The sequence below is a fragment of the Kogia breviceps genome, chromosome 7 (assembly GCF_026419965.1).
Source record: "Kogia breviceps isolate mKogBre1 chromosome 7, mKogBre1 haplotype 1, whole genome shotgun sequence".
NCBI classification, from domain to species: domain Eukaryota; kingdom Metazoa; phylum Chordata; class Mammalia; order Artiodactyla; family Physeteridae; genus Kogia; species Kogia breviceps.
The window spans coordinates 107,652,863-107,664,198 of NC_081316.1; the positions used below are offsets into that span (position 1 = coordinate 107,652,863).

General features: G+C 50.3%; 1 protein-coding gene across 6 annotated transcripts; it reads left to right on the plus strand.

Moving 5' to 3' along the window:
• Positions 1-292: 292 nt before the first annotated feature.
• HINFP (histone H4 transcription factor) lies at positions 293-10,802 on the plus strand. Of its 6 annotated transcripts, none has more exons than XM_059069045.2 (10): positions 293-573; positions 5,134-5,339; positions 7,118-7,347; positions 7,608-7,719; positions 7,899-8,051; positions 8,579-8,656; positions 8,743-8,863; positions 8,950-9,088; positions 9,187-9,311; positions 9,831-10,802. In XM_059069045.2, the coding sequence occupies exons 2-10, from the start codon at positions 5,144-5,146 to the stop codon at positions 10,252-10,254; spliced, it is 1,578 nt and encodes a 525-aa protein (XP_058925028.1). In that variant the 5' UTR covers positions 293-573; positions 5,134-5,143; the 3' UTR covers positions 10,255-10,802. The 6 variants fall into 6 exon arrangements, with proteins under 6 accessions (XP_058925028.1, XP_066895230.1, XP_066895229.1 ...); XM_067039126.1 differs by having other exon boundaries at positions 504-573; positions 5,134-5,192; XM_067039128.1 differs by lacking the exon at positions 7,608-7,719 and having other exon boundaries at positions 490-573.
• Positions 10,803-11,336: the final 534 nt, after the last annotated feature.

An 11,336-nucleotide genomic window follows, 5' to 3' on the forward strand; every position in this document is an offset into this window, starting at 1 on the left:
GAAGGAATCATTCACTGAGCCTGGTGACACAGGAGGTGAGGTGTAGGGGAAAGAGATGGCACAAGGAATACTGATATTTAAGAAACAGGAAGATTAAGAAGGTGAAGGACTCCCACTTCGGGCTGATTGGGGCTTGCTGTGCTGCGCACGGAGCCTCGCATGCCTCCTCCGCCTGTTCCCCCGCCTCATCGCCCACGCGGCCAGCTAGCTTGATAACCAACACAAGCGTGGTGACCCCTCTCTGCGTTCAGCTCTGCGCATGCCCAGTGGGTGCCGTGAGCCGAGCCTGCGCAGTTGGGGGAATTCGGGCCCTAGGTATCCCCTCCTGCGCCACGCCAGGAGATCCGCGGCGCCAGCAGCGGTACCTTTCCGCGCGTCCCGCCGCCCCTCACTCCCGCCCCTTCCGTGTTTTGGTCGCGCACGGGTTCCGTCAGTCGTAGGGGCGATTGGTTGTTAGAGGGATCAGAGAGCGGCGATTGGCTGTCGTTGGCCGTCGCTCAAGCGCCCTCCCAGAGACTGTGCGAGGTGGGAGGAGAGCAGGAGAGACCCCGGAGCTGACTAGGCTGATCGACGGTAAGCTGCGGGTTTCGGGCTTGGCCGGGCAGCGTCGGGCTGGGCTTTGGGCTCGCTGCCGAGGCCAGGCTCTTCCCCAGTCGCTTAGGCGAGGCTCCCTCTTGCTATTCGGCCACGCTGGTCTGCCTGGTGCCTGCAGCGCCTAGCCTCCAACATCTACTCGAACCTCGCGTCTGGGGCTTCGGCTGCCGTTGAGACACGGTCGCCGCCACGCCTTGGGGAAAGCCTGAGGGGCTGAGAGGGAGAGGTTTACCCGCCGGAAGGGTCTCCTTCCTTCTCTCCAAATTCTACCTGTGCTCCAGGGGCCCGGTCCTCACCGCTTAGGGCAAGTCTTCCCTGTTTCGCGTGCCACTGGGATTTCTCCCTGTCCAGCTTTCCCTCATCCGGCGCTTTGTTTTGGTCGTTGTCTTAACACGTCAGAGTCTTATCTCTTCGACCACATTGTGAGTCCTTAGGAGGTTCCGGATCTGGGTCCCTCCTTTCTTGAACACCATTCAGGGTTCATTCGGTGCTTTGCGAATTTATACTCAATATATACTCAATTTATACTCAAGTTTTTGCTGATTGCTTCTTACTATGACTCCAAAGTAAGGGTTAGGAATCCTTCGGGCTTTCCTTTTGTTGATCTTTTTGTAGAATTCTTGCTTAGATCATCTCATCCTTAGAAGCAGGGATACGAAGAGCCAACACTTGTTGAGTTCTGGCGGTGTGTTATGCTAGGTATTTTAATATCCATTATCTGGTTTAATCCATAAACCAGTTCAATGAGACAGGCATGATTATTCCCATGCTACATGGGAAACCCGGGCTTAAGTAATTTGCCTGAGGTCACATAGCTAGCTAGTAAATGTTGGAACTTTCTAATCAGATCTATTGAATCCATCATCCACTGCTGTGATATTAGTATCTTGTTTTACATTTAAGGAAACAGGTTCAAAGAAGCTAAGTGATTTGTCTAAAAGTAAAGTAATAAGTTAACAGATTTACTTAAACATTAAAAGAGGTTGTAGTAGGTACGTGGTGGCCCTGCAGTTGGAACTGAACACAGCACAGACCAGGCTTTCTAGGAGGTCACAGCTTATTGGAGGAAACTGACAAAATAGCTACTCAATAAAATATGCTTTGGGTATTGTGTATATGGATATTATGTCTGTGGGGAGGAAGGAATCAGACATGAAGAAAGACAGGCTGATGTAGGAGGAGAACGGAGCCAAGCTCCCTGGCTTTGAATTCTGTCTCCCATCATTTTCTAGCTTTGATCTTGGGTAAACTACTTAACCTATCTGGGCCATTTCCTCATCTGCGAAGTGGGTAATAATGGTACCTACTTCAATAGGGTTGTTGTGTTAATGAGTTTTTATACATATAAGATACTTAAAACAGTGCTTGGCATATAGTAGATAGTTAGGTGTTATAATATTCTAGGCTGAGCAAACTCATTGAGACAGGAAGCTTGAACCCAGGTCTTCTGACAGCTGGTCCAGCGCCCTTTCCTTATACAGGTTGCCTCATTTGCATCCCTTGCCTACAGAAAGAGGAGTGGTGACCAAATAGTCACTTTGTCCTACAGCTTCCCAGGGTAGAAACAAGCAGTGTACAGGGAAAGAAAGTAAAGAACGCTGGGGGATGCTGAAAGAGGGATTCAGGGAGCTTTGCCTAAATTTCAAGTCATTCTAGATATCTAGATAGCCTGCTTCCTGGGCCTTATCCACAGTCTAACAACAGGTATGTGTTTAGAATATTTGTGCTCAGCATTGTGCTGGACACAGTATAGGGACACAGGCGTGATATGGTATCTGCTCAGAAGCAGCAAATATTGTCCAGTTGGGTAAATGAGAGTAGAACACAAAACAACCATGAGTGACCAAGGGCAGCAGAAAAAATAGGGTTGAGCTTTTCTGGTTTCAACTATGCTAGCCATCAAACCGAAAGGCGAGAGTGATTTGAGGGGCGGGGTAGTCTAGGAATGCTTCCTGGGATATAATCATATCCCCACATTTATTGAGTTTCCCAAGAGTACAAAGCTCTGGGCTAATGCTGGGAATGAGAAGTGAAGAAGAGATGGGCTCTGCCCTGAGAAGCTCCTTGTCTAGGGGACACACATTCTGTTCCATTGTAACAGGTAGTTGGATGGAGGTGTGTACCGAGTGCCGTGGAGGCAGGAGGGGGGATATGTCAGCTGTACCTGGATGAATTGGGAGAGGGGTCACCAAGCAGGGGGCATTTGGGCTTGAAGCAAATGAGTAGAGGTTTCTCAGGCAGAGCGTTTTAGGAGAATGTAGTATGTTTAGGGACAAAGATTACTGACTCAGAGAGAAAGAGGGAATAAATGGATAGGTGTGGGGGGAAGGGCACGACCTTTGGATTAGAATCAGGGCACTCTTACACCAAATGAAGTGAAGTGTGGAAGAGGACTCACCACGGGGCTGACACATGGTAGGCCCTCATGTGTTAGCTCCCTTACCCAGCTCCTGGAGAAGTAAGTTGTGGCCAGTTGGAGCAGAGCCTTGCGTGCTGTGCTAAGTGGACTTGATCCTGAAGGTAGTATAGGAGGTTTGGACTGCTATGTCTTACCTAGGAAGGCTTTCCCTACTTCTTCTATCCCCAAATTGTAAAAGTAGTCCACATTTTCTCCTAATAGGGCTTCACTATTAGTCTACCAAGAGCTCAGCAGCCCCAAGTACTCACACCCCAGAGTGTCAGAGGTAGCTGGCTTCTTCTCAGAGGAGAGGCAAAGGCTGTGGATTTGAAAGGGGTTTCTTTGGTAAGCAGTTAGATATAGTAGGTTCTTACAGTTGTAGCTATGAAAGATGTTATGCATTTTGTGTTTTCTGGGTTTTCTTCCTCAGTGTGTAGTAAAGTTCTTTTTCAGAGTTCCCACCTGTTTCAGGAAGGCCAGCGGGAGCAATGCTCCTGCTCCCTCTCAGGGTACCGCAGTGGGGACAGCGAGAATCAGTGAGAATCCTCAAGGAAGAGGTGACAGGGGACAGAATCAGGGCCTCTTAGTGACTTTTCTTCCTCCAGAGATTTTGCTTATAGTATCATCTGTCATTCTGTGGGGTTTTTTTGTTTGTTTTATTTTTTTAAATTTTTGGCTGCGTTGGGTCTTCGTTGCTGCTCATGGGCTTTCTCTAGTTGTGGCAAGCGGGGGGGGACACTCTTCTTTGTGGTGCGTGGGCTTCTCATTGCAGTGGCTTCTCTTGTTGCAGAACACAGGCCCTAGAGCGTGTGGGCTTCAGTAGTTGCAGCGCGTGGGCTCAGTAGTTGTGGCTCGCGGGCTCTAGAGTGCAGGCTCAGTAGTTGTGGTGCAGGGGCTAAGTTGCTCTGCGGCATGTGGGATCTTCCCGGATCAGGGCTCCAACCCATGTCCTCTGCATTAGCAGGCACATTCTTAACCACTGCGCCACCAGAGAAGTCCCTGTGTTTTGTTTTAACGAGGGAAACTGTTCTTTTATTGTTCCTCAAACTGTTCCTGGAAGCCCCCCCAGAACTGGAGTGCTGAGTTAAGAGAGCATATTTCTAGGCCTAACCCAGCCTTCCTGAATCCGAACCTTTAGGGGAGGGGTTGGAAACCTCTGCATTTGTGTGGCTATTAAAGGTTGAGAACCTTTAGTTATTTTATTCAGCTTTCTTAAACAAATATTTATTACATGCCTAAGTGTGCCTAGCACTGTGTACACCCAGTATAAACTGGACAGGTAACTGCCTGAAATGGAATCTGCATAGTTGTTCAGAGGATGTTAAGGCAGTGGTGGAGTAAAGCACTGGATAGGTTACACAAAGGGAGTTTGTACGGCACTTTGTAAGTCTGGCTGGCGGGGGACTTATGATACAGTAAGAAATAAGGAGCTTCTAGGGTCATATGTGTGCATAGGAAAGAATGTGGACTTTGGAGTCAGCCTCACCTGACCCGACCACAGTAGTGTGTGATCTTGGTCAAACCAGTTAACCTCTCCAAGCCTTAGGCCCTTATCTACAAATGAAGTTAAGAATAGTGCTTACCTCATAGGGTGGTGTTGGTAATTAAATGCCACAAGGCAAATAAAGTGCTTAATAGGTGCTTGTAGTATAGTAAATGTGAAATTAAAAACAAAAGGGCTTGTCTCCATTCTGAAGATGAGGATGTTCAGGAGTAGAAGGGTTAAGTTACTTGTCCAGGGTCGCACAGCTAAGTAGGTGGTGGACAGAGGCCTCTGGATTTGAACCCTGGGTCATTCCCCAAAGCCTTTTTGAACCTGAGCATTGTTCTGCTTCCTGTAGGAGTAATTCCTTCTTGGCGGGTTGCTCTGAAGCTCCTTGAAAATTGTCTATTGAAGTTCTTAGCTCAGAGCCTGGCACATGCTCAGTAACGTTAGTTTGTATTCTCCTTTCCCAAGAACAGCAGACAGCTTTCAGGGGTTTAAGGAACTGCTACTCTGTCCTTATTGAAAAATCATGGAGTTTGTCACGGGCCACTGGAAAATGTCTTCTGGGTCTAGGCTGGCTGCCCGCCCAGCTGTTTACACTCAGCAGCACTTGGGTGGAATCCTGGCAGCTGCTGATTTCTTCCTCCCCCTCTAGGGTGAAGGCCATGCCGCCCCCTGGGAAAGTTCCTCGAAAAGAGAACCTGGGGCTACAGTGTGAGTGGGGGTCCTGCTCCTTTGTGTGCTCAGCCATGGAGGAGTTCTGCGAGCACGTCACTCAGCACCTGCAGCAGCACCTGCAGGGCTCCGGGGAGGAGGAGGAGGAGGAGGAGGAGGAGGAGGAGGAGGAGGAGGACCCTCTGGGTAAGGAAGCAGGACACAGCAGGGGGAAAGAGCTCAAGGGATGGTGGAAAATCTGATTTTCCTTGCTGCAGTGGGGGAAGGCAGCCATTGAGAGTGGTGGTTTATTTTCCTAATTGTGCTTTTTTTTGGTTTTTTAAAAACACTGTAGACTCATTATAGAAAACTCATTCAAAAAGGATATATGGAATGAACCTGCCATCAAAAGTCAATTACTGGGCTTCCCTGGTGGCGCAGTGGTTGAGAGTCCGCCTGCCGATGCAGGGGACACGGGTTCGTGCCGCGGTCCGGGAAGATCCCACATGCCGTGGAGCGGCTGGGCCCGTGAGCCATGGCCGCTGAGCCTGCGCGTCCGGAGCCTGTGCTCCGCAACGGGAGAGGCCGCAACAGTGAGAGGCCCGCATACCACAAAAAAAATAAAAATTAAAAATTAAAAAAAATTTTAAAAGTCAATTACTGACTTACTGACTTTGGTGAACATTCTTTTTGACCTCTCTCTGCATGTGTATACATAAATTAGATAGATATGATTTTATTTTTTTTTTAATTTTTAAATTTTATTTATTTTTTTTGTGGTACGTGGGCCTGTTACTGCTGTGCCCTCTCCCGTTGCGGAGCACAGGCTCCGGACGCGCAGGCTCAGCGGCCATGGCTCACGGGCCCAGCCGCTCCGCGGCATGTGGGATCTTCCTGGACCGGGGCACGAACCCGTGTCCCCTGCATCGGCAGGCGACTCTCAACCACTGCGCCACCAGGGAAGCCGTGATTTTATTTTTTTAAAAGGATCATATTGTACAAGCTGTTGGCAAGCTGCTTGTTTTTCACTCTCTGGTAGTGTTTTTCAATTTTTATTTTTTATTTATTTATTTTTTTACTGTGACCACCAGTTAGGAATACATCTTATATCACAACCCTGTACACAAAAGTTAAAAAATACTAAAAATAATACTTGCCTGTATTAAATTCTCTCTGAATTGTTCTATCTTATTCTCTTTCATTAAAAAAAAGTGTGATTTGCAATCCCCTAAACTGATTTCACTACCCACTAATGGGTCACAACACAGTTTGAAAAACTCTGTTCTACAGAAGGTATAGAGACACCTCTCCTTCCCCCACCTCAAATTCTGTTTTGAGTCTAGTGACTGTGAACTATAACTAATAGCTTCAAAAGTCAAGTAATATTTATACAGAAGAGAAATTAGGGGATTATTGTATTTTTTAAAGTATCTACTTTTCAAAACAAGTAAACCCCTATAAAGCAATGGAAATTTGGTGCTTAGAGACATGCTAGAGAGATAGGAAGTGGAATTGAATAGTCCTGCCGATCTTAGGCAGAATATGGGGGAAAGAAGGACTTCCGGTTTGACAGGAAGGAGTGGGAGGTGTCTCAGGTTCCTCGGGAACAGCAGAAACTCCGAGCCACTGTAGCAAATGCCAGCCACACCTGCTGTCTCTGAGTCACTGGCACTGGGACATGCACACACTGTCTGCCTGCCTAGACCACACTTCCCCTCCACCTGGTTGCAGTTTAATATTTATACATGTGATTATTTGATGTTTTTTTCTCTCTGACTGAAAGCTGTACGAGGACAAAGACTGGGACTCTTTTTTACTCGTCGTTGTATCCCTGGTTCCTGGCACACAGTTAGTGGTCATTAAATACTAGTATTTGCTGAATGAATTCCTGGCATACCAGGTCAGTCCGGCATCCTCACTTGCTGCTAAGTGGACAGAGAGCTTTGGAAAGTATCAGACTCTCCCTTCTAAACCCCTTTTTGCAGAGGAAGAATTCTCCTGCTTGTGGCAGGAGTGCGGCTTTTGTTCTCTGGACAGTTCTGCTGATCTTGTGCGCCATGTCTACTTCCACTGCTACCACACCAAGCTGAAACAGTGCGGGCTGCAGACCCTGCAGAGCCAGGCCGACCTCAAGCCCTGCGTCCTGGACTTCCAGAGCCGCAACCTCATCCCCGACATCCCTGACCACTTCCTGTGTCTGTGGGAGCACTGTGAGGTCAGCAGGCAGAGCCAGTAATAGGGGTGGAGGGAAGTTGGGGATCTCAACTCAAGATGCCTTGACCCTTTCAGGGATGCCCTGTATTCCTGAGGTTCCCGCTCGTAGCCCTTCTACATTTCTGGGTAGCCCCCTTGCTCAAACTTTCCTATCCCCACCAAGTTAATTTGGGAGAGAGCCGAGAAGCCCCCTTTGGACACCTAGGGGTAGGAGTCCCTCCACCCACCCTCAGTCCTTACCCCAAGTTGCTCCTGGCACAGAGCTCCTTCGACAATCCCGAGTGGTTCTATCGGCATGTGGAAGCGCACAGCCTGTGCTGTGAATACCAGGCAGGCGGCAAGGACAACCACATGGTGCTGTGTGGCTGGAAAGGTGGGACCACTCTTTAATTTCCGACCTCTAAAGAAGCCGTGGGGTTGCTAAGGGGCCAGGGCAGCTAGCGGTGGGACCAGTCCTACAGGGCAAGGTTGGCTGCTGGCTGGAGAGACGTGGGGGTACCAGAGCCTACTCTGAGGGTTTGTAGCTGGACCTGACTGGACCTTCCTTCCCAGGCTGTACGTGCACCTTCAAGGACCGCTTTAAGCTTCGAGAGCACCTCCGTAGCCATACCCAGGAGAAGGTGGTGGCCTGCCCTACCTGCGGGGGCATGTTTGCCAACAACACCAAGTTCTTAGATCACATTCGTCGCCAGACCTCGTTGGATCGTAAGTGTTCGGAGAAGGGGCATGGGTGCAGGCTTGGAGTGGGGGTCGGGGGCACGTTCCCAGGAGAGGGGACCCCTGAAGGTATCTGCAAGTTGGCTGCATCTACCTTGAGGGCTCAGTCACCTACCACAGTCTCTGCTGATAGAGACTCATTAGACGTTGTTATTCCATGCTTACTGTGTGCCACAGCTCTTATCTCAGTGAATCCTAGCAGCAGCCCCATGAGGTAGGCCTCTTATCCACGCTTTTTGCGTATGAGGAAACTGAGGCTCAGAGAGGTTAAATCACTTACCTGAGATCACACAGCTAGTAAGTGGTCAAGCCGCAATTCTAATTCAGGTTCTCGACTCCCAAGTCCCATGCTCTTTCTGTGATACTACGTCCGTCCATAGTTCCCTAAGCTCCCCGCTCCTCCTCTGGTGGTTCCCTTCTGCCTGGGATGGTTCCCCTTTCCCAGCTTGCTCTCCTCTCTGTGCCTGTCCACCATCCCTCACAACCCACCCTCTCTTCTGCCCGCCCCACCACAGAGCAACACTTCCAGTGTTCTCACTGTTCCAAGAGATTTGCCACGGAGCGGCTGCTGCGGGACCACATGCGTAACCATGGTGAGTGACCAGCCACCCCTCTCGTCCCAGCCCGCCGTCCAAGCTTCCACTAGCTCTCGGATCACAGCCTCCTCCCTGCTCCTCAGTGAACCACTACAAGTGCCCTCTGTGCGACATGACCTGCCCACTGCCATCCTCCCTCCGAAACCACATGCGCTTTCGCCACAGCGAGGACCGGCCCTTTAAATGTGACTGTTGTGACTACAGGTAAAGGGAAACGGGGACTGGAAATCAGAGAACTCGTGTTCCAGGGTCCCCCATGCCCTCTGACCCCTCCTGACCTCTCTCGGCAGCTGCAAGAATCTGATCGACCTCCGGAAGCACCTGGACACCCATAGCAAGGAGCCAGCCTACAGGTGTGATTTCGAGAACTGCACCTTCAGTGCCCGGTCACTCTGCTCTATCAAGTCCCATTACCGAAAAGTGCATGAAGTGAGTGGGGATGATGGTGGGGAAGGGCCAGCAGAAGTGTCGGGGAGCCCGGGGTCGGGGGGAAGCTAGCCTCACTCTCCCTCCCCTCCCCCCACCAGGGAGACTCAGAGCCGAGGTACAGATGCCATGTGTGTGACAAATGCTTCACAAGGGGCAACAACCTCACCGTGCACCTTCGCAAGAAACACCAGTTCAAGTGGCCCTCAGGGCACCCCCGTTTTCGGTATGCTCCTCCCAGCTTCCCACACTTTTTCTTCATACCTTTCAACAATTTAGAGACCTTGAATTTGATGGTGCTTTGATGTCCACCATCTCCATTTAGGCTCAAGGAACCTCGAGAATAGTGGTGGGGCAAAGATTATTTTTCTGATTTTTGAATCCAAGGCACATGCCCAAAACAGTAAAAGGTGCCAAAAGCCCTGTAACCGGAACCAGAGTGAGTCCAAGGGCCCTAATCTGTAGCTCCATGGCCTGCTCATAAATCCTTTGACAACACTACTCTCCAGTACAGATAATTCCTCCCTCTCCCCTTCCCTCCCCTCCCTTCCCTTTTTGAGTAATGATCCTTCTTGCCTTTTCTTCTAAATATTCCAATAAAGACCTTTTTTATCTTTAACCTCCATCACTTAGAATCCCAGAGCTGCTTCTTTCCCCCATATTTGTCCCTTACCTCGCCAATCTCCAGGCCATTTCTGCCTCCCCCTGCCCTTGTTTGCTGCCCTCTGTGCTCCTCCTTCACCAGGTACAAGGAGCATGAAGACGGCTACATGCGGCTGCAGCTGGTTCGCTATGAGAGTGTAGAGCTGACACAGCAACTGCTGCGGCAGCCACCAGAGGGATCGGGCCTGGGAGCATCACTGAATGAGAGCAGCCTGCAGGGCATCATTCTAGAAACAGTGCCACGGGAGCCAGGACCCCAGGAAAAGGCTGAAGAGGAAGAGGAAGGTGGGGATGGTGAGGGGACAGCCCTCTCGGCCTCTCAGTACACTTCTAGCCCTGTCATCCACGTGGTGAATCAGACCAGCGCCCAAGGCGAGCGAGAGATTGTCTACTATGTGCTGTCCGAAGCCCCGGGAGAGCCACCTCTAGCCTCTGAGCCCCCCTCTGGGGGCATCAAGGAAGAGCTTCAGGAAGTAGCTGAGGAGCCAGAAGTCCAAATGGTGTGAAGGCTGCAGACCCTGGCCATTGCTACCCCAGACCCCAGCTGGGGTTTGAGCCGGGCTGGTGGCAGTGCCCCTAGTGGGCAGCGCTTGCCATTGGATGCCTTTAGGAGTGGTGCTGAGAGCAGTGCGGTCCACTCTGGACCCAGCTTGCATCATTCGGCAGACTGAGGGACTTCCCTTTTGTGCCAGACCACATTCTGTGGGGATCCTGAGGAGTTTGGATTCTTTGGGGGGGCACCCTGGTTGTGTGTGTTCTTGTAGAGGGGGCTAGTGTCAAGTTTAACCCTAACCCCCAGACATGCTGGAAGAGTGATTAAAATCCATAGTCAACTCACATCCATTCCTGTCTTTAGGGGTCCTTAGGCCCCGCATGACATGTAACTGATCCCTGCAAGGGCCCTTTCCTCACAACTAGCCAAGGCATTTCCCTCTAAATGGTTCCTCCTACAAACCCCAAGGACTTTCATGGTCATCCTCAGGGATGGGATTGGAGGCAGTGAGTATGTGCGTAACAATTGTTTTTGGTAATAAAAGAAACGCTTGGACCATTACTCACTTCTTCCTTATGTTTGGTGGTATTAATTCGATAACGAGGAAATACAGCTGCCCAGAAGAGGAGCTGAATAATTAGGCTCACTCCCCTTTTAGTGACTGGGGTTTGTTTTTTGTTTTGACCTGTCCTCTTGTTCCCTGCCCCCCTCCCCCACACCCCACCTTTGGTGAAACTTCTCCATTTCTTCTTGGAACATCTACCATCTGTATAGAGGTCCCAGGCGTAGGCCAGGAGTGGGCAGTAGAACACTCTAGGACGGACGAGTGGGGCTTGCCAGGAAGCCAGAGCACTCAGGCTGGCCCCACGCTCTGAGTGCTGGTTAGAAGCCAGTGCCTCTGGGTTGGGGGTTCTTTACCCGTGGAGCTGTGGGACTAAGAAGGAGACTTTGGAGGGTGGATGTGGAGGCCCTAGGGAATAGCAGGTACTGGGGGTCCAGGAGCCAAATTAGAAAGTTGTGTATCTGAATGTGCATTTTCCTGAGGAAAGGGGTCTGTATTTTCAGTAGATTCTCAAAGGGGTTGGAACCCTCCTA

What these genes read in the sequence shown, in the direction of transcription:
- HINFP (XM_059069045.2), top strand. Translation starts at nt 5,144, where the DNA reads ATGCCGCCCCCTGGGAAAGTTCCTCGAAAAGAGAACCTGGGGCTACAG. An exon ending in GGAGGAGGAGGACCCTCTGG is followed by an intron (nt 5,340 to 7,117) that starts GTAAGGAAGCAG and finishes CCCTTTTTGCAG; the next exon opens with AGGAAGAATTCTCCTGCTTG. An exon ending in GGTGCTGTGTGGCTGGAAAG is followed by an intron (nt 7,720 to 7,898) that starts GTGGGACCACTC and finishes CTTCCTTCCCAG; the next exon opens with GCTGTACGTGCACCTTCAAG.